Source organism: Mastigoproctus giganteus, chromosome 8 (assembly GCF_048544385.1).
Source record: "Mastigoproctus giganteus isolate SK-2022 chromosome 8, ASM4854438v1, whole genome shotgun sequence".
NCBI classification, from domain to species: domain Eukaryota; kingdom Metazoa; phylum Arthropoda; class Arachnida; order Uropygi; family Thelyphonidae; genus Mastigoproctus; species Mastigoproctus giganteus.
In genome coordinates this window covers 93,743,532-93,766,156 of record NC_143582.1, presented here as the reverse complement: position 1 = coordinate 93,766,156, position 22,625 = coordinate 93,743,532, and the positions used below count along the sequence as shown (strand labels likewise).

The following is a 22,625-nucleotide window of genomic DNA, read 5'->3' as shown; positions in this document are numbered from 1 at the left end:
TGGTATGGCATGTGGCATTATCCTGTTGACACAAACATGGATCTGTAAGATCCATGTTTGTGTCAACTACCACATCGTAGGGAGAATGGAATTTTCCAAAATGCACGCGTCGGCGTTCATGGTTAACCACCCAACCACCGAAGGTCATAGGCCGTACCATGAGAAATGGAAACGGCTACTTACCATAACCACACCGCCTCCGAACTTCATGTTAACACTATGCACGCCAACAAAAACCATTCTCCAGGCGTTCTCTGCAGCCATACCGCCCATGTTTGCGATAGGGTGTAGTGAGATTGGTTACTCCATAGAACCATCTTCCACCATTCTACAGACCAATTACCCCGTTCGTTTGACCATGCAAAGCGACAATTAAGTTGCGGCTCACACGCCTTTCTTTTTATTTATTTTTTTTTTAATTGGAGGATAGTGGATATAAACATTTGGATTTGCGTTTATTCAATTTTAATGATATTTGGAATGGTTGGACAGAATCATTTTAAAAGAACCATACATAAAATTAAACAAAAATCCATCCACTAAAAGTAGCGTTATTACGTGAGGACAGACGGTCAAAGAAATAATAATTGCGTTTCTATTGGCCCAATTTGAATGAAATTTGAAACGAGCTGACAAATCTTCCTAAAAGAGCTATATATAAAATTTTATAAAAATCCATCCATTAAGAGTCTGGTTATTACATGTGGACGAACAGGAGATGGAAGGACAAGGTGAAGACAAGTAGTCGCTTTATGCTTACATGCTAACCTCCCTTAAAAAAATTAACACATTTGCTGACGTCATTACCTGTCCCTTGTAATAACTTAGGGTCCGTTTAAGTAGGGGAGGGTTAAATGCAGACAAAAGGCCTAGCTATGGTAGGTGGGGACCACAAAATTCACTAATAAATGAGTTCTGTTTTTTTTTTTTTTTTATTTATTTATTGTTAAGCAGACAATTAGAATCATTACACACTCCTGTAATCCAATAACAGCGCAAGGCATTTCTCCTGAAATTCAGTGATCAGACTCGCTTCTAACTGTATTTAGCATTGATCACTGAAAAATGAATTTTATTCCACAAAAATCATAGAAGGTGCAATTTTGTTATACAATCAAACAAAAACGCAAGTTAATTAATAAAGCATTAGTTTTAGATTTCTCGCAAACCTTTTAAAATCAAACACGCAAAAAGGGGAGGAGTTATCCACTCACCTACTCAGAGAGCAAACACTACATGAAACAACAGAAAACACTTGCAAAGTTACCTTATTGGTTACACTACAATAGTTCAGTGACTCGTGGGATCAGTCACAACTTCACTACCCGCGTGCCTCACGGGCAAGTGACGTCATCGATAGATAAGCAGCTAAACAAGAGCGATTTTTTAGCGAACAGCCTGCGAAATATTTTTTGTTTTTTACATGCGCGTGATGTGCTTTCAGTAGAAACTAATACAAGATTATGATTAATTTTAAAAAAATCATTTAGTTTTCGATTTCACATAAATCACGTGCAATGTTTGTCACATCAGATAAGTACATTCGATATTTCCTGATTGGCTAAATCCGTATCTATTATTCATACTAAATTTAATATAAAAATTTTGAAAACGATTACTTTCAGTAGAAATGGTGTGTGGAGGGTGCCGAGAAGTTGTAAGAATGGAGTATAAAAGACATAGGCACAAAATCCTACGCTTTTTTTTTTTTTTTTTCCTATTCACCTCCAAGTTCAATACACTTATTGCATTTAATCTGCAAACAATTTAAGCTTTCCTTCAAAAAAAAAAAAAAAAGGGGAGGGGATATTTTGTATGGCCATCAGGCTTCCACTGATTTTAGCTATTCGTCCTCTTCAAAATAAGTTCCACGAGAATGACACTCTAAGTTTCTGAACACTAAATAGTCACTTGAGCCCTGATCTTAACTGCAGGGCGAGAATGTGGTTTAATTGTTCAAATTCACATTCATGAATTTTAGCCTGTGCAACCGTGGCTTTGTGCACTGGTTTTTCCTCCCGGAAACTCAAGTTTTTCTTCCAGAAAAACAGAAAATCGATCTTAGAACGCACGTAATTTACAGACAATATACACGGAGCAACATGGCCTTAGTCGCCGATGCTCCTAAAATCCAATAACAACAACAACTTTGTGCACGATGTCATAGTCATGAAGAAGCAAAAACTCAATGACTCAACTTTCATCTCTTTTCCAGAGTTGCAGCCTTTAACTTTGGCATAAGACTAACATAATATTCCCTTATTATTATGGTTTTAGATGCAAGGTAATTAATAAACAACAATGCGTTTGTGTCCCAGAAATTTAGGCCAACACTTTTCCAGCTGATGGTTGGGTTCGAAACTTCTTTGGGGTTGGAAATCCCTTGTGTCGCCACGGCATGCTTTCTAATTTGAATTCTGGATCATCAAAATGTAGCCAGTTTCATTACGTTAGTCACCAAACACGTTAAAACATCTATCTGGATTAGCAACAATTCATTTTAAATTTTCTTTTGATGAAGGTTTGTCATGAATGGAAAGGTTTCTGGAAACCCATCTATGTCCAAAGTTTGTGTTATAGTTACAATGCTTCCGTGGCAAACGTTGAGTACTTTTTGAAATTCAGACACTTTAATTCTTCTTTTTTTCTAAATTTTTACTTCAACGATGGCAATTGTTTCAGAACTGATTGCTTCAGAGGGCCGACCCAACATTGGATCATCCTCAACTGACTCCCGTTCTCCTTCGAACTCTGTCGACCCATCTTGCAGCCGACCGGGCTAGCCGAGTGGGTAAAGTACCTGCCCGGCAACCCAAAGGTCGCGGGTTTGATTCCCGCCTCGGGCTTGGATCAAAGTACTGCAAAAACCTTGGGAGGTGCAATATGGCCACAGAAGCCGATGCGCTAAAGTATAGAACCTGTATTCAACGTTGATATTATAATTTTTTTCATGTTATAAGACATAAATTATCAAAATAATCTATTCTATAATATACTCTGCCCTCAGAACTTTTGAACCGCCCCTTGTATCTTGTATGAGATGTCTTCCTTCACCCGTTATACGTCGTTTAAATTTTTTTCTTTATTCCTTCGCTCGTATCAAAATGGAAGAGACCACTGCGTCAAGCTCTAAGGGCTAACAAAAATGCGTAGAATCAATAAGATCTATTCTTGTGGTAGGATGACGGTGAAATGAATACAATGGATTTTTATGTAGTGGGCAGGAGCAACGTTTTCTAGAGTTTGCATCTGGACACATAAGCCTTGACGCGGCCTTGCATTCATCATACTCCTTACGTACATCTTACTTACCTTAAAATACTTCATAGTAAGGCTGTCAGTTACGTCTAAATACCATGATGATAGTGTTATACATAACCAAACGTGTGCATCGATGGAGACAAGTTGATGAACAATGTAGTGATATTATTTATTTATTATATTATTATTATTTTTTTTATTTATTATATTTTTTTTCTATTATTTATTATAGTTATTTATAAAATATACATTACATATTTATTTATTCATTATTTTTCGTCCGTTTTCTCGAACAATTCACGAAAGGTTTCACTTATTATTATTTATTTTTATTTTTTTTTTTTTTTGTTAACTTGGCAGGCATTTTTAATTAAATTCTGTTTCATTATTTTAGTTGTTTCCAAGACGATTTCAGAATGCATCAGTGACCAAAACACATTTAATTCAAAAATTTTCGATGCCATGTATAGTGCTGCCATCTCTGGATGCATTTGAAGACTTCGTAAAATTCTAACAAGCAACAATTTTCAAATATTCGCTACAGGTTATACTGTGCGTAATAATCGATGAAAAGCAGCTTGATTTAGGCATTTTCATAAAATAAACGTTCTGCATCCGGATGATGAAATTTTATACGAATCAGAAAGCGGCAGGGGTGAATATAAATAGCAGAGTAGTAACTAAGATTTTTGGTACCTGAGGCCAAACATCAGAAAAGCGCCTGTGATTTTCATAATTTTTTACAAAATTATTATTTAATAACTAAATTAATTTAATTTATTCAATTATTGAATAATATTTAAATTAAAATTATTATAATATAATTATAATTTAATATTGTTTTGATTAATTATTTTATATATTATGATATAAATTATATTACTACTATTAATAATTTATATTGGTCGTTATGCAAGGAGGCCAGACTCTTGCTACATCAGCCAAAAAAATGCTAAGAAAACCTACAATCGTTGTGTTTCCTTCATCCTGTAGATCTGAGATGGACATTGAATTCCCCACACTGTCGGCTTCAGCTACCCACCGAAGGAACTTATTTCAGTTTTCTTACTTCATGAATTACATAATTTGTTTAGGGCAATGGCCTTACGAGTTTCCATGGTGTTGCACAACCTGGAATAAGTAACGCTTCTCTAATAGAGAAGACTACTGTTACTTATTCTCGGTGGATACCACCACTCTGACGGCACCGTTTCAGGGCTTATTGGCTCTTCATTGGTGGGTGGACAGGTACCTGCCCACCCACAGATCAATTTTTTTATATTTTATTTTTTTTTTTGTTTGCATATGTCTAACACACTTAGTTCCTTTTTTTTTTCTGTCTTAGCCAGTGATTTCTCATAGCATTTGCCACTCTAACCATTCCTGGGATATTGTTACTACAGATCAACTTATAACCATTATACTCTGCCCTACCATTAATGTCAAGACACCTGTATATGTACAAATAACCTTTATTCACAGGAAAACTAATAACGTGTGCCGAAGTCTTTAGCCTTTATGACAGCCTCTAGCCTCCATGGAACCCACTCCACCACTTTTATCGTTTTTTCCACCATTATTTTCCACCATTCGCCCTTAAAAGTAGCAACCAGTTAAGTTCTGTGCCTTGGACAACCTGTCCTCACGCGCACCCGACGATCCAATTCATCCCAGAGGTTCTCTGTAGGACCGAGGTCAGCGCTCTGGTCTGGGCAATCTATCTTTTCGATGCTTATATCCTCAAACCAATCTATCACAACGCGAACAGTATGACCTAGAGCATTTCCCTACTGATACAGGTATGGTCCATCCCCGACGTGCTACACAACGTAAGTAACGCATTCTGTTCAGGACGTCTAGATGGACCTTAATATTCGTGGTTTTGTCCAAAACAACTAATGGTTCCAGGACAAACCATGGAAAACAGTCCCAGAATTTCACGCTGCCTCCACGAAACAACTTCGTTTTCGAGATGATATAGTCCAGCAGATAGCTTTCTCTAAGAATCGACCACATTGAGGAACTACCACTAGGCTGGTAGACCATGTACGGTGACTCGTCACTCCAAAGCTTCACTTTTGCTCATCGGCTTCCGTCACTCCGCTTTCCATTGGTCTACAGTTCAAGGACGGCGAACCTTACATGAGCTAATAAAACTGTTGATACATTGTCACATTTTCCATCTAACTGGCATTAATCTGGATGATTAGCGGCTTGTGCACGGCTGCACGACCACGATCGGGATAATCAGTATCATGGTGCAGCGTCCTGCGCACTGTGTATGCTGCAACAACATCGACCTGCGTTCCCGGCGGATGATTCTCTGCAGGGCACTTTAGCCACGTCATCTTCAGGGGTTTTCTAGGTCGTTTAGACACGGTTTCATACCAATCCGCTTCCATTTGCTGATCACATCACCACCAGTCATTGACCTAGGGATCTTCAGTGCCGTTGAAGGTTCACGTACAGACTGATTGCTTCCATCAATCGCGTCATCTTGAATTCACTATCTTACTGCTGTCTCCTCGAAAGCCTATGAGCATATTTGTAGTCGTGCCTGACACGGGGTGCTTGGATAGGACGTGACTATCAACGGAGACGTGTCCGAATATGATGGTAAGGCACTGCATTCTTCGGAGCTTTTTATCACTCTATATACAAATGCGTCGTACCTCTCTCTCTCTCTCTCTCTCACACACACACACACACACACGCGCGCGCGCGCTGCTTCGAAGTCTAAGATGGCATCTTGTCAGTTATCTTGATACGTTGTATTTGGTAACCCAACACAAAACGATCTCTTATGATTACATACAAGTAGACTTCTTTGAAATGATAATACGCATCAACTTATTTAGTTTAAAATTGGTTCGAATAACTATTGTGTTCTTTCACAGAATACGGATGCAGAAACGTGGCTTCAGGATCATGTACGGCGTCTGTCAATGGCCACATACGCCGATTGGCCGAAGGTTGATTATGGACCAGCAGAACTTATAGCTATAGTCCATGAACTCAAGAAAGAAATTCTTAAGATGTCGCCTTCAGCAGGTAACAGATGTTTTATCCATCCATTATTATCTTTTTGTATTCATTTGTATAAGCTTTATGGCCATGATACTCGGAACCTGACACTTACACCATTTACAGCAAACGAATCTTTTCGGTTAAGACAGCATTATCCTGCGCTTAAATGAACTCAGAAAATGTAGCCTGAGAGATTGCCAAATTGCAGTGTTCAAAAAGGACACCATCTTTCAATGTATTTATGTGAAACATTATACAAGGTACAAAGCCATTATACCAGTACTCTCAATTTATTAAAACTTTACACTCTACGTTATAGGTCTTCTTCGCACACCGTCCTCCAGCCAAGATGCAGAGAAGATGTTTCTTAACTTAACAATAGAAATGGCGCTATTGGTTATGGCGCCTGAGGCAAAACCTTGTCATGGCGCCTAATTCATATTCTTAACACGCATATATATGCAGTAGCGCATCGAGCAGAGCCTATTTTAGGAGGCGCCTGTGAAAAGTGCCTCACTTGTGCATTCCTAGCACCGGGCCTGCAAATACAGCATAGAGTATGGGCATCTTCAATAACACCAAGGTACACACATGAAATATGTATTCAATCATTAAATATTTTCAATAGATGCACGGAATCTACAGTTGGTTTAGAACCCTTAATTAACTATGAATGTTTCTCTCGATACCTTTGCTCAACATTAACGCATCTATATTTAAAAACAGCCTTAAAGCAGCGTTAGAATGATCATGCAAATATTCGATATGATTGTTTAATTAAAATTTTCTAATTCATCAATGCCCTTTTATATCTTGAACTGTACGAATTTTGCCCTGTGGATCTGGGACAAACCATCAACCAACTTGGTTACCCCCAAGTGAGTTTTTGACACTGAGATTGACAGGGAAAACTGCATTAATGCGTGTTGTTTGGCATGAGCAGAGGTATATGATGCAAGAAAGCAAACTTATGCACCATCAGCCAAAAAAAAAAAAAAAAAACCCTCCCATTTCGCCCCCACCGTTCGATCCAAATACCTGTCCAGCTCAGCCTTAAATTTTTTTAGGCTATCAACTTCCACAATAAAGGATGGAAGTCTGTTCCACCAACCAACTACCCGCTGACTAAAGACAAATTTCCGCACATCTATCCTACATCTGTCTTTCCTCAATCTGAATTTATGCCCTCTCATGTGATTATTCTGAGCAAGAGGAAGAATCCCATCGGCATTGAGCATGCTCAAACCATTCAAGGCTTTATACACCTTAATCAGATCACCTCGCCGGTGCCTAGTCTGCAGACACTGTAATTTCCAAAACTTAAGCCTTTCTTCGTAAGAGCAACCCTTTGTTCCATTCATTAATCTTGTTGCGCTTCTCTGTACTCGTTCCAACAGCTCTACATCCTTCTTAAAAATGAGGCCCCCAGACCTGAAAAAGTACTCAAGGTGTGGCCTGACCATTCCCTTATACAAGGGAATAATCACCTCCTTATCCCTGCTAGAAAAATTCCTGTATATCATTGACAAGACACCATGAGCTACTCTTGCAGATCGTCTGCACTGCTCAGAAAACTTCATATCTGTCTGCACAATTACCCCCAGGTCCTTTTCGTTCTCTACCATTGCCAGTGTAGTGCTACACAGTTGATACGTTACTCTGGGGTTACTGCTTCAAATATGCAGTACTTTACATTTGTCAATGTTAAACTTCAGTTGCCACTTCTCAGCCCATCTGCTCAACTTTTCCAGATCCAGTTGCAGCAGCGTGCTGTCATTAGTGTCATTAACAACCCTACCGTCCTTCATATCGTCTGCAAACTTGGACATTAGGCCTGATACACCATCATCAATATCATTAATAAATACAGAAAACAATAATGTACCCAACAGTGAACCCATGGGGGACTCCACTAATAACATTAGTCCACGAGCAGTGTCCATTGATTACCACTCTCTGTCTTCTCCCACTCAACCATCCCTTTATCCAAAGCAGCAATTTTCCTCCAATGCCACACCGCTCCAATTTGTGCACCAATCTTTCATGTGCAACAATATCAAAAGCCTTTGTAAGATCCAAATACTATATATGATATTAAAAGTATTCTTTGCATCCAGTTCGTTCCTTTGTGACCACATCATAGTATCAAATCAAATTGGTTAGATAAGACATCCCCTTAACAAATCCATGTTGTATCCGAGCTATAACTGAAGTCTGGTCCTGATGATCCTGCAATGCTTCTTTAACCAGTGCCTCCATTAATTTCCCTGGAACAGAATTTAAGCTCACAGGTCTGTAATTACTTGTATTGCCCTTTGATCCTCCTTTGTGAATTGGGGTCACATTTGCACATCGCCAGTCCATGGGTACCTTCCCTAAGTCCAAGGAAGCTCTCATAATTATGGCTAAGGGTTTGCTTACTTCCTTTGCTACCTCCTTTAATATAATTGGATAGATCCCATCTACCCCAGGTGCCTTTCTTATGTTTATCTTCAACAATTTCTCCTCCACTTTGCTCTCGGTTATTACAAAATCATCTAGTTCACTGCCAGAGTTTAATTCACCTCTGGCATTACCTTCCCTGAATAGCTCCTCATGTGTGAATGTAGATGCAAAATACTCATTTAGTTTGTTAGCTACTTGAGCAGGATTATCAACAGTTGAAACATCGATATCAAGTGAACCAATCTGATTCATCCCCTTCCTTCTAGAGTTTACATAAATAAACAACTCTTTGCTGTTTTTCTTTGCATCCTCTGCCAAGGATTTCTCGTAATCTGCCATTGCCTGCCTAACCTCCTTTGTGACTTGGTTACAGACCAGCTTATATCTATCATAGGCTTCCATGTCATCCATTAATTTATATGTATCCCATGCATTTTTATTCTGTGCCACATCTCTCATTAGTTCATCTGACCTTCATTTAGGCCTAAATCTTGAACAATATTTTTTAGTTGGTATGAAAAGTCTAGTAGCTTCCAAGATTAATTCTTTGGATGCTTCCCATTTTGAATTTGCTGTTGGTAACGTCATCAGTTGGTCCCATTGTATAGAATTTAAATACCTTCTCAGACCACCATAGTCACATTTACGAAAGCAAAAACCCTTCCCTTTACCCCTGATGGTAGTTACCTCTTTGAGCAAATCCCGCTTCAGCACACTGTGATCACTGCCACCCAGTGGTTCCTTTATCTGCATGTTCTTAATGCATGAAGAATCACTACTGATAATCAGATCAAGAGTATTACTCCCTCTAGTTGCCTCCTGAACATGCTGCTGTAGAAAGAAATCATCCAATAAATCCACAAAAGTGCTAGTGTGCACTTTGACACTAGCACTTTTCAATAACCAACTCACAAATTTCAGTCAATATCTGGGAAATTAAAATCCCCCATTATAAGATTCTCTGATTTACTGGCCCACTCTATTTCTCTATACAGTTGTTTATTATACTCATCAGAGTCATCAGGTCTATAACACACACTCCTACTCTCAATTGTGCTTTCTCAGTGCTCATGTCACACCAAACTGTCTGGACACTGCACTGTCCAGCCATGTGGACTGACTATACTTCCTTGGATTTTATGTGTTTCTTTACTAATAGCATAACATCTCCTCCCTTCCTATCTTGTCTATCCTGCCTGTACTCACTGTACTCCGCAAATTCCATTTCTGCATTCCTTATATCTGTGACACCAAGTCTTTGATCAACACCTCAAATCGATCAAATTTATTTACCTGACTCCTAGCATTGGTGTACACGCAATTATACAGTACAGTACAGTACTGTTCCTATTCTTAGCTACTCTAACACAGCCCATGTGTTTCTGTGTTCTGCAATGACTCCCAGCAGTCTCTGAAATCCCCTGCACCTTGTTTTCCAGGCTGCTGAAGAATTGCAGACACTTTCAAATCAACCCTAATGCACGGCTTTTTTTCAACCTGTACTTGTTAAGTAATTCCGCCGGTCTCTTTCAAGTATGAGTAAGTTTTAAAATATGTTTGCTAAAATATTTTGAACAAACAGATAAACAATAATAATCACAGTTATTTTGTTCCTGGTAGTCATATTTATCCTAACAATCTATCACTTAAAATGTGTTTATAATTTGAATTTTTTTTTTTTTTTTTTCAGAGTGGATACCACATGCAGAAGAAAGGAAAAATGAACTTGCGCTTGAATCAGAGGTGAATATTTACAGATTTACTTTATACAATATTATAATTACGTACATTATATGTATTCTTACTCACAGATCCAAAATGGAATATACTCGGAAAGAATATGGCATCAATTCATTAATAAAATATCTAATTTTAATAATGGAGTATGAACCATGACATTTCCAATGCGTATGCCGAACCGGGACAACATTTGATGCGTTTCGGTCTATTTCGAGCTGTGATACCAAATAAAAAGAGACGATTTATGTTATTTGAGAGAACAGCTCAAAATGTTTTTGGTTATTCTTCTGGACCAAAATGACATGTTGGAAACCTAATGTGGATTCCCAATATTTGTCGAAATAGTATTGGCGTGAAAACCGAAAAATCTCTTTGTGCGTATCAAGAAATGCACATGGAGTTAATTCACAATTTGAACTTTAGAGGATACACTTGTTTCTATGCTAATTCGAAGAAAAATCCTAAAAGTGTTAGATGTGGAAAGAGGGAAATGAGTCCTCGTCCAATCTATGGGTCCGGAAAAGCTCGAGAAAAGCCCCAAGAAGTTCAATAATTCCTGTTATCCAGGAATTCTCGAACTTCTTGGTTAAGATGTATAGCAGTGCCTCCTGTTGAAAATAACATTTGGTTGCATGTGCGGCACAAAAATAGCTGTTGACTGCCTTCACATGGAGGAGGAAAAGATCAATTACCTCGTAATGAGGACTTTCTCACTAAACACTCATCTTGAAGCTATTCCTTTCTGGTGTAGAATATACTACCTGATTTTTGAAACTGTTTCAACTACTGCTGCATAGACTGTCTTTCAGGTGCTTTCTCTCCATTGCTCTCCTCTTTGGTTTATCGTTTGAAGTGAGTGAAAACATTTTGCTTTTCCTTTTAACCATTATCAAATTTTCTTAATTTCTGCTACCTTAGTTTTTTATTCATACGGAATGGATTGCAGGGAACCACAGCACCGTTCGATTCGTCACTCGAGACGATAAAGTGTGTTTGGGGTCACACGGCACCAGGGGTTTCCCCCACCTCCGCGTTGCTTTCATTGTAGATGCACCAGTTCGCTGGGAAGGCCAGAGATTTGAAAGTGTGAGGATATTGTTAATGGGTAGTGTTATGTATCGTTGTTCCTCTGACCATCTAGCCGCCAGACTCCTGCTGGAGCCCGACGTTGCCCCACACTTCGCCCCGTGGAGGCAGACAAGGTACCCAGTAGTTTCTATTTTACTCTGGCAGGTCCTGCCACTTACTTTTCAGTGACTAGGACCTTAAAAAAAGAAAAAAATTATATATGCGCGCACGCACAAAAGTGTATGCATACAATATGTTGGCATTTGAGTTCATTGGTGTGAGGGAGTTATCATTCAAGCGAAAACTCCCTCGCGCAAATGAACTCAAATGCCAACATATGTGTATGCATACACTTTTGTGTGTACGCGCATATATACATATATATATATATATATATATATATATTTTTTAGGATAATGTCAGGTGCATACTTGATTATTAAAATTAAAATATAACATTTTATTAACGAGCGTTCTGTTTCATAAAATTTTCTTCGACCGCACTGGTTTTAATGTTCTGGTTTCACTGTATGCAGTCTTCAAAAATTAGCAAAGTGGAACCAAACGTAGCGCACGATTTATGCCTAATAGTTAGAATGGGCTACAAACCCTTATTAGGGATCGATGGAAATAAATTAAAAATTTTGCGAAATAATTTTAGCGTAATTGTGTGGGACACATATCTAGAACCGAGATAACCGGAATGGATCCTGAAACGGACTAAAATAACCTTTCAGAAGGCGAAACATAGTCCAACTAAGTGGACTGGAAACCCGAACATCACAACTGAACTGAACAGCAGCAATTGCTGCCACATGCCCTATTGGCGACCTGTGCTGGGCTAGAATGAAATAGAATGAAAACGGAAGGGAATGAAAGTGTGCACACTTTCATTTCTTTCCCTGGCGGGGGGGGGGGGGTGACAGTGCTCCTGGTCCCTCCTCTCCCCTATTTCTTCTCCTGGTGTGACACGGGCATGTCCCACTGTTCTGCCTTGGGATATCTGGTGTCAAACACATAAACTTCAAATCTCGACTAATAAAACAAAACAAACGTTGCTAAAAGGCTCTCTTGATGTGAATAGACCACCTGTTATTAAGTTGAATGGAGAAATGATTAGGAGTACTCGGCAGCATAAATACCTAGGAATTTATTTTGATGACCATCTTAATTTTAATTACCACGCAAAATATGTACTTCAGAAAATAAAAGCTATGACCTATAAAATTATTAAGATTACCAGGATTACTTTTGGTGTAAAGAAATCTTCCATTAAATTATACTACTCTTGTATATTTATACCGATTGTGTGTTATGCGGCTGGGGCCTGGGGATACAGAATCGGTAACTCCCTTGTTCAAAAATATCTTACCCAAGCACAAAGATTCTTTCTTCTCCCTGTAAGTACAGCTTGTCGAACTGTCTCTACAGCTGCTCTCCAGGTCTTCAATCATCGACTGCCAATCCAATATGAAGTAATGTTATATTATCTTTTATATTGTAGAAGAAAAATGTTCCTGCGATTGTAAATGGTATAACATATAATACTGACTTGCAAGAAAATGTAGACATTAAAAGAATGAAAAATGAATGTTGTAGAGCGTGGCAAAATACCTAGTCTACCTCTACTTTGGGTAGGGAGATCTTTAAGTTTTTTCCCGAGGTTGTTGATTACGACAAGAAAATGGACTGGTTCAATCCTGGTTTATACGTTACGTTTTTATATACCTGTCATGGCAGTCTTAACTTTAAATTGTTCTCACTAGGATTAAGTAACACGCCTCTCTGTAGTTGTGGTGCTCAAGAAACTGTTGAGCACCTCGGCTTTCATTGTCCCCTGTACGATGATTTAAGACTGGACTTTCAACTTCTCACAAATGTATTTGACTGCTCCGAACTGCCAAGATTGGTTAACTGTTCTGAATATTATACCGCCTTCTCCACCTATGCAGAGAAATTGTTTAAACGGAGGAAAAGAATTCTTGCTCCTGAGGTTCAGTAAAATGCTAGACTGTTTCTTTGGATTACTCTTACCTGATGTATTGATCAGTCTGCTGGACTCCGAAGCCCAGTATTTATTTATGTATCATCATTGTATATAGTCTTTTTATGTACCATCATTGAATATAGTCTTTTATGTACAATTAATCATTATAATTGTACACAATGTATAGATTACTTTCACCGGCGAATAGGGGAAACCTTGGAGCCAGCTAAAAAATAATAAAATACTTTGACTTGACTTTGACTTGACTTGCCTTGGGCCATTCTTGGGTATACCATCAACACCCTCAATGAGAGCAAGACAGAGAAGGGGCTAATTGCAGCCAAGCTTCTACAGACCTGGCAGGCCAGATGAATAGACACTGACAAGGGTCTAATTACAAAAAAAAATTTATTCCCGACGTTTCACCTCTTTTCCCCAAACCCCACCTTGGTTCTCCCCAGATCTTTACGCAACTTATCTAATAACTGGCCATGGTTCAATCAATCAAAAATTGACTTCCATGGGAATAATAATGTGAGTCCCGGGGCTCACATCTGGTGAGTACAGGCTTGGCACACCCAGGGTCCTGAGCTGGATATCATCATTCTTCTCTTCTTGGCGATTCCCTTCTACTTTTGACACACACTCTCTCTCTCTCTCTCTCTCTCTCTCTCTCTCTCTCTCTCTCTCTCTCTCTCTCTCTCAGGGTAATTCGGAAATTTTTTTTGGCTTGTGCAGCATAAGCCTCAGGCTTCCTTGCACCATATAGCTAATAATAATAATAATAATAACTGGTACACCTAGAATGAAAGCAACGCGGAGATGGGGGAAACCCTTGGTGCCGTTTGACACTAAATACACTTTACACTTTATTCCTTTCAACAGAGGTTAGAGTGACATAATACACATATATACAGGGTGTTTCAGTTAAACGTTTCAGAACTTCTAAGAGGGGTAGGGTACATCCTGACAACTCGAAATCATATAGCAATGTGGGGTCGGAAATGCTTTCCTGAAGCGGTGTTGTACACAGAAGCACCATAAAAAGAAAAGAGACCGTAAATGAGAAATCGTTTTAATAATACATGAAAAGAAGCAAAAGGTACATGGATTAAAGTAAGTGTTCGAAGTTTCTTCCACGGGCTACAATGCACGCCTCACATCTCCGACGCATGGACATCCGAACATTCTGGAATACTCCAGGCGAATTTCGAATTTCTTCGGCAGCTACTGCGATTCTTGCAACCAGCTCCTCAGCATTGTCAACAGGGGTGTCATAAACTAGCGATTTCATATGACCCCAGAAATAAAAATCTAGACGTGATAGGTCGGGTGACCGAGCAGGCCAACGCACGGGACCACCACGTCTGATCCACTGTTGACCAAATGTGACATCCAGGTAGTTACGAAAATCTCCGCTATAATGGGCAGGGGCTCCATCGTGTTGGAACCACATTGTCTGTTGCGTCGATGCAGAAATCTGTTCATCTCTCAAAAGTTGTGGCAATACTTGCTGCAGAAAGATCAAGTAGACAGGTCCGGTTAGACGACACGGTAACAGGTAAGGTCCGATGAGGTGATCTCCCATAATACCGGCCCATACATTGACCGAAAATCGAATCTGTGCTGCATGACGTCGTATTGCATGCGGGTTCTCGACCGCCCAGATATGGTCGTTATGCGTGTTGAAAATTCCTTCCCTTGTGAAGGATGCCTCATCGGAAAACAACACTTCAGCAGGAAAAAGGGGATTTGTAGCACATTTTCCAAGGTACCACTGTGCGAAAGCAATACGAGGTTGAAGAAACTTCGAACACTTACTTTAATCCATGTACCTTTTGTTTCTTTTCATGTATTATTAAAACGATTTCTCACTTAGGTCTCTTTTCTTTTTATGGTGCTTCTGTGTACAACATCGCTTCAGGAAAGCATTTCCGACCCCACATTGCTATATGATTTCGAGTTGTCAGGATGTACCCTACCCCTCTTAGAAGTTCTGAAACGTTTAACTGAAACACCCTGTATATATATATATATATAAATAAAAATATATAAACACATTGCTGTATATCGCACAACCCTGGTGTGGTTATCAAGAGTCAACCACCAACATTACAAGAAAAGACGACAATATAAGTCCTCTGTTTCTAACGTAAAGTACATGCCATAGTAAAGCACAGTTAAAAAGTGAATTAGGGGGATTTGGTAAAATTGATTTGAAATACGAGCAGTAAAGGCCGAATGTGTTTAAATGTGAGGAGGGAGCATACAATGCAAGCATTTGGTTTACGATTGACTTGACAGAGCAACAAAAGGAAAAAATCACAGGACAGCAAAAGAACTTACCTAAACAAAACAGTGATTAGCACGTAATGAGACACAAACAGAAATAACACGTGGGGTAGGGATTTTACAGCGATGACGGGAAGACCTCAAGCAGTCAAAAAAAAAAAAAAAAAAAAAAAAAACACGATAAAACAGTTATACCGTAATTTCTTTCTTTCATTTCTTTACTCGCATTATTCTTTTCTATATTTATATACTTCTTCATTCTCTCTCTTTTTATTATTATTGACATATATATAATTCACTTACATTCATTATGGTCTTTGGGTACCTTCTGTTTACCAGTGCCCTTGTACGTAAATATTCCTTCCTTTTCCATTTTAACTTTGTTCCCATCTACCCTTATTTTTTTATATATATACATGTATATTAACTCTAACGTTTTTAGCGTGTTACCGCTACTAAAAAAGGTGGGAGGGGGTAATTACTGGCAACCGCCAAAGCCAACTAGTGCTAGTCAACCTCTAATCAAGAAACACTTAAGAGTTTAGTTATAATAATTTGTGAGAGAAGACTGATGGCGCTGTGCTCCAGGGACGTATTCAGGGAAGGGCAGAGGGGGGAATATGATCCCCTTAACCATGCGTATGCGTATAAATGTTCCTAGGTCTATATAAAAAAAAAAAAACACTCAAAAATCTGGCCGTCATTCCTCCCCCACCCCCTTTCTCCCTACAATGATACCTGGACACGATAGTGTTGTGCTCTACCCGACTTTTAAAGCATTCCTGAACACTGCTAACTAAGAGGGCGGCCTTGCCCAATTCTCTGTTATTTTCACACCAAACATGATCAGTTGGGTTCAGATCGACACTATACTGGCCACTGCAATCCTCATTACAAGCTATTTATTTACAAATCCTTCTTTTTCACATGAAGCGTTGTCGTATTAGTAGGTGCAAGTATCAGAACAAAATTTATGACCATAATGTTCTTTTGCTTTTCTTTTTTTTTTTCATAAAAATTAATACAAGTCTTGTTTCGTTAACAGGCGTTAAAAACATTATATTTCTAATTTTTTTGAATTTTTCATTAAAAATAAAACAAAAAACATTCAGTTAACAAGTGTTGCAGTACATTGAAAAACGTTCGCACGCTGGCGCAACACGAGCAAAAATGAAAGAAATCCAACACGCTTTCCAGAAATCAAAAACGAAATCTGACAACCTGTCAATGCTTTCTAATCACGCAATAATTTTTGTCATGAATGAGGACGCCAGTACTTCAACTCTTAATAACTTCTATTTTCCAGTCCATGAAACTATTAATTGCACAGTAATCCAAACTAATATTATGTCTTCTAAATTAATAAAGAACATTTGAATAAATAAATATTATTAATAATCGAGATAAAAAACACATTTTTTTATATTATTAAACTAATGAATGTCTAACTTCTGTAGCAGTATTGGCACCCTTCTGACAAGAAACATATTGTACAATAGCGAAAGTACTATTCCGACAGGTGTTCTACCGAGGGAAAGGGGATGGGGAGTTACAGTTGTTTAACAGTAGTTGATAAAGATCATATCTGCAGTCTGGCAGGGATCCCTAATTTATAGTTTCGACGCGGATGCTGTACTTGTTTACAGTCCTCACGGTTAGCACAGTGGTTTGTCCTCCCCAAAAAGACTGGAAAACATTCAGGTACGAATCCATGAATGGCACAAGAAACATTTATGGGCTTTTTATATATATATTTTTTCACTTCGTGGCTCAGGCTCAAGCGAGGGTTCTATGGTTCCACTCAGCTTTTTACCTGGGTTTCCCGGAGAAAAACCATAAAGCAGCAGGGGTATAGACTCAGGGTTGGACTAAGGTATTCATGAAAGATTATTTTGGCGCCCCTTTCCATATCCTAGAAATCTGCGTAAGATTTGATAAAAAAAATCCTTCCCTTGTTCTTCAGCTTCTGGCGCCCCTGTTAAAATGGTGCTGAGGACAACTTCCCTGTTAGCCTGTGCTTTAATCCGGCACTGAATCTATTCTTCAGACGCTGCAATTTGCAGAACTGAAGCCTTGCCTGGTAAGAGCATCCCCTTTGTTCCACTCACCAGTCTCGTTGCTCTTCTCTGCACGACTCCAACAGATCCACAGCCTTCCGAAATGATGCTTACAGACCTTTATGTGGCACTCAAGATGTGGTTTTACCATTGCCTTATACAACAGGATAATCACCTTCGTATCATCTGATGAAAAAATTCCTGTACATCATGGACAAAACCCCATTAGCTGTCCTAGCACCTGTCTGCACTGCTCAGAGAACTTCACATCTGACTGCACAACTGTCCCCATATCTTTTACATTCTTCGCTGCCTGATACCACACAGTTGATACATTAATATGGTGCTGCTGCTCCCCATATGAACTACCTTGCATTTGTCAATATTAAACTTCAATTGCTACTTCTCAGTCCATCTTCCTAATTTTTCTCGTTGCAGAAGCATACCTTGATTATTGTCATTAACCGTCCTACCAACCTTCGTATCATATGCAAACTTAGACATTAGGCCTGATATATCAGTATCATTAATAAATTTTGAAAATAACCAAGGGCCCAAAACTGAACTCTGGAGGACTCCACTAATAACATTAGTCGAAAAAGAGCAGTGCCCGTTGATAACCACTCTCTGTCTTCTTCCACTCAACCACCCTTTCATCCACAGCAGTAACTTTCCCTTATTGCCACGCTGCTCAAATTTGCACAGCAGTCCTTTAGGTGCAACAGTATCAAACATTTTTCTGAAATCTAGGTATATGATGTCAAAATTAATTTTGCATTCATTTCCTTTGTCACTGCGTAATAGTATCCAATCAAATTGTTCAGACAAGAACGTCCCTTAACAAACACATGTTGTGGCTGCAATATAACTGCATCCCTATAGATGTTCTGTATTATTTCTTTAACTAGTGACTCTATTATTTTCTCTGGAACAGAAGTCAAGCTGACTGGTCTGTAATTACTCATGTCACCCCTTTGATCTTCTTTCTGAACTGGGTATACATTTGCACATCTCGAGTCCTCAGAGACCTCCCCTGAATCCAAGAGTGCTCTCATAATTGTAGCAGCGTCACACCGCAAAGGTAATCATTATATATACCCTTCTGTGTATTATGTCTGTAAATTGTGTACGTTGTCTGGTCGATTAGCCTCTTTGCTGGAGGGGAAAAAAATCCTAGTTTCCGGAATCAAAAACTTTGCTTTCCTCGCCCGAGAGTGACTAAATAAGCATTAAATGAAAAAAGTCCATAAAAGTTCCTCGCATTCTGCAGTGGTGTAGCGATGGTGTGGGGCGAAGGGAAGTAGATGGAATTTTCCACGGGGTCTACAGTGGTGCCGAGAGTCAAAGTTAATTCTCTCCTACCTAAGAGCATCGAAATCCCAGGAAACTAAGTGGCAGGACCTGCCAGAGTAAAATTCAAACTACTGGGTACCTGGTCTGCCTCCATGGGGCGAAGTGCGGGCAACGTCGCGCCTCAGCAGGGATCTATCGGCTAAAAGCCCAGAAGAACAACGGTACGCGACATTATATATTTCAAGATCCACACACTTTTAAATCTCTGGCCTTTACAGCAAACTGTATCGATCACAATGAAAACTACGCGGAGATGGGGGGAAACCCCTGGTGCCGTTTGACCCTCAACACATGTTGCACTTTACCTAAGAGCATCTTTGGATTAGATCGACCTAGCCATCCGGCCCTACTAAGTGTTGAAATAAAAACTCTAGGGAATAATTTTAGTGAAGTTATTGACCAATTTGCGACTTTAAAGACTGGGAAACTTAACAGTCAGGATATTTTATTTATCTTTATTTTTACAATATTTCTTTTAGTAAAGTTGACTGTAATCGTTTTGTGATATTGTTTTACGAGCGTAAAGTGTACTCTTGTGAAAAAAACGGTGGAAAATCAGTGGCAGTCCCAGGTAAGGGCTAAAAAGGCTACAGCCCTCCCTCTGGTAAAAAATAGGTGGATATTTTTCCTACTATATGATGGTTAAAACTTAATGATTCTCTGAACACAACTTTAGCCCCCCCCCCCACTAGACAATCCTGGGACAGCCGCTGTTAATAATAATTATTATTTTATTTTTGTATTTCAATAATTTACATAAAAGGTAACGCAAATATATTCGATTTCTTCCGGATGCTATATACCCTCGCTACACCTGTGAACCTGCCGTTTTAAAGCAGCGCCCTTGAAATGAAAAAAATATTGGACCTCGCCTTGATCACCATAATAATCTGAAGACACAACTACTGCACGAAAACAAGGATTGAGAGGTTCCTGAGCTTTCTCTCGAGAACAAACATGATTTTCACACTTAAAGCCTCCAATAAACATTGTATTCCTAATGAGTCAGATTTATTGTCAAATGATTCGCCATTCCTCTATGTAGTATGGACATTACACCTCAACTCGTACTTATACTGGCTTATACCTGGGTGGTCACCTGCAGTATATTAGGCACAGTGTGTTATACTTTACACATGGGGGAAATCAGGGGAGCTAACTGTCACAGAACGACCACACTTTGCGAAATTCGATCCATTTTTGACACAGCCAGACTTGAATACGATCTCCAGCAGCGTTTAAACTCCTACGTAGCATCTTAAGCTGTCCTTGAAGAATTTCAGGATCAATTGTGCATAGTAATACTTTTGATTAAATGTATAGTATTTCGATTATAAGAAATAAAAGTGATCACTTAAAATCACCTTTTCAAGAAAAAATTAATAGATGATATTAAGGTATGCATATTTAAAATAGTACAAACTAAATTACAAACTGAAATTACTTGTTTTCGTTTCTAACATAGCTCTTTTTCGTTTTCAGATTGGTGAATGTGAAAGGTTTTTCGATACAGAGTCAGCTGTGAACAGTAGATCTTCATCCTTTTCCAGCGAAATGAGCAGCAAGGAGTTGCGATCTTCCATGTCAGACACTAGGTTATATGAGAGGTCTAAGGTGTTTGTTGGGCGGAACTCTTCGAGTAATGTGAGCAGCATGTCTGGTCTTGACGCCAGCGAAAGTTCTAGTGTTCACGAGGAGGATGGGATCTCCTATCTCCTGCGAGTTCCATGGCGATCACGTGATAATGTGTCGACATCATCAGAGAGTTCATTACAAGAAGAAGAAAATTTTACCAGTATCTCATGGTTAAAAGGACGACCAAGATTAAAATTCGAAAGACATAACGACTTCACTGGATCTCTGGATGAGGACCTGTGGGCAAGAGAACTGCAACTCAGATACGTCTGTCTTGATGAAGATGAAGAACCAGACGGAAATGAGCCAGTAGAAAGCAAAACGGCCTTTATGGATCAGTTTCTTAGTGATAACGACCCCAAGGAGATGCCAACAGAAGAGGGAATTCAAGTACTTGAAGACGTTGAGTCCGTAGCAGAAGAGACTGAAGCATATGAAACAGTACCATTCCTTCAGAATAATCCTGTGAATCCAATCCCGGAAATAAATGAAAATTATTTTGCAGAATCAAAACATAACAATCATCATAAAGAGACAAACGATCCCGATAAGGAAGACATACAGCTGGAGCATCTAAAAGAAAATAGCCCTATAACGAAAAGGACACTGAAAGACAGTGATAAAAATAATGAATATAAACCAGGGACCGAATATCAAGTAAATTCTCCTTTGAGTAAAGAACCGCTCTTAAGTAAAAAGCCCACGACAGTTCCTTCTTGTTTAATGCGATCAAATCACATAACGTGGCCCACAATATGTCCCAGACAATCGCAACAGAATGGTATTAGAAGCAGCATAGCCTCGAGTTCTGCAGTTCCCGTGTTCTCTTCCGGTTATAACGAAAACCAGAATAATACACACAGTTTGTCCACAGCCAGTAGTGCGCTTCCTGTGTCCAGTGAAGCTTCTTGCACTGTCTCAACTCCACGCCTAAGCCCAGCTTCAAGGGCAAGAACAATTGCTTTACACAAAGCCAAAGAAGAGTTCCTAGCTAAAACCGAAACCGTGAAATTTCCAATAATTTGGAATGTAAAATGCCCTCTCAATAGTGCACCTGAGATGGCGATATGTAACAAAAAAAAAGAAAGCAAAGAAGTATTTAATGTAGATAGCCATAAAAATGTGATTGCGGAAACACACAGCTCACAGTTACGAGAAGTGTCAGAACTGGCTGCTGATATTGCACCTGATGCTAACCCAGTAAATAATAACATGAACATTGAACTACCGCGCACTGACCGAATAAACTCCTTTCCATCCACATCACCTGAACTCTCAACTCGTCCTAACTTGTTCAATTTAAAACTTCGGAAAAGCAAAAAACAATCAGCCTCAGCAGTAAATATTTTATGCCAACAAAGCTTGATCGCCAGCTTAAAGAAACCAATTGTGAAAGAAGAAAGAAAACGCTTGAATAGTGTAGAAAGTGATGAGTCCAGAACGAATGTTCAGGACCTTCCACCATCTTCGGAGTTAGGTAAATCAAAGCCAGCATGGTTATCAAAAACTATATTCAAAGCAAAATAGGAAATTTTGCTCATTTTCTGGTGGCTAATTTTAACTTTGATGAAGAGGAAAAGAAAATGGTCTGTGGCAACTTTGTACACGAAAGAAAGTTAATTTGTAAAGACATTACAAAAAACAATAAAATATGTTTGTGCTTATTGACGCAAAAGATTACACTGCTTTTAATTTAAAGATTAAACTTATCATCGTCATAAATATTATCCATTTTCTTTCTATTGGAACAGGCTATTCAGA

General features: G+C 39.0%; 1 protein-coding gene across 1 annotated transcript in view; it reads left to right on the top strand.

Moving 5' to 3' along the window:
* Nucleotides 1–22,456, top strand: part of LOC150081719 (uncharacterized) — a 167,107-nt gene extending 144,651 nt beyond the window's left edge. Inside the window, exons 9-11 of the mRNA XM_090378828.1 lie at nucleotides 6,159–6,312; nucleotides 10,424–10,476; nucleotides 20,712–22,456. Of these exons, the coding sequence (XP_090234954.1) occupies nucleotides 6,159–6,312; nucleotides 10,424–10,476; nucleotides 20,712–22,391 (1,887 nt within the window). The 3' untranslated portion in view covers nucleotides 22,392–22,456. The remainder of the gene's footprint in view (nucleotides 1–6,158; nucleotides 6,313–10,423; nucleotides 10,477–20,711) is intronic.
* Nucleotides 22,457–22,625: the final 169 nt, after the last annotated feature.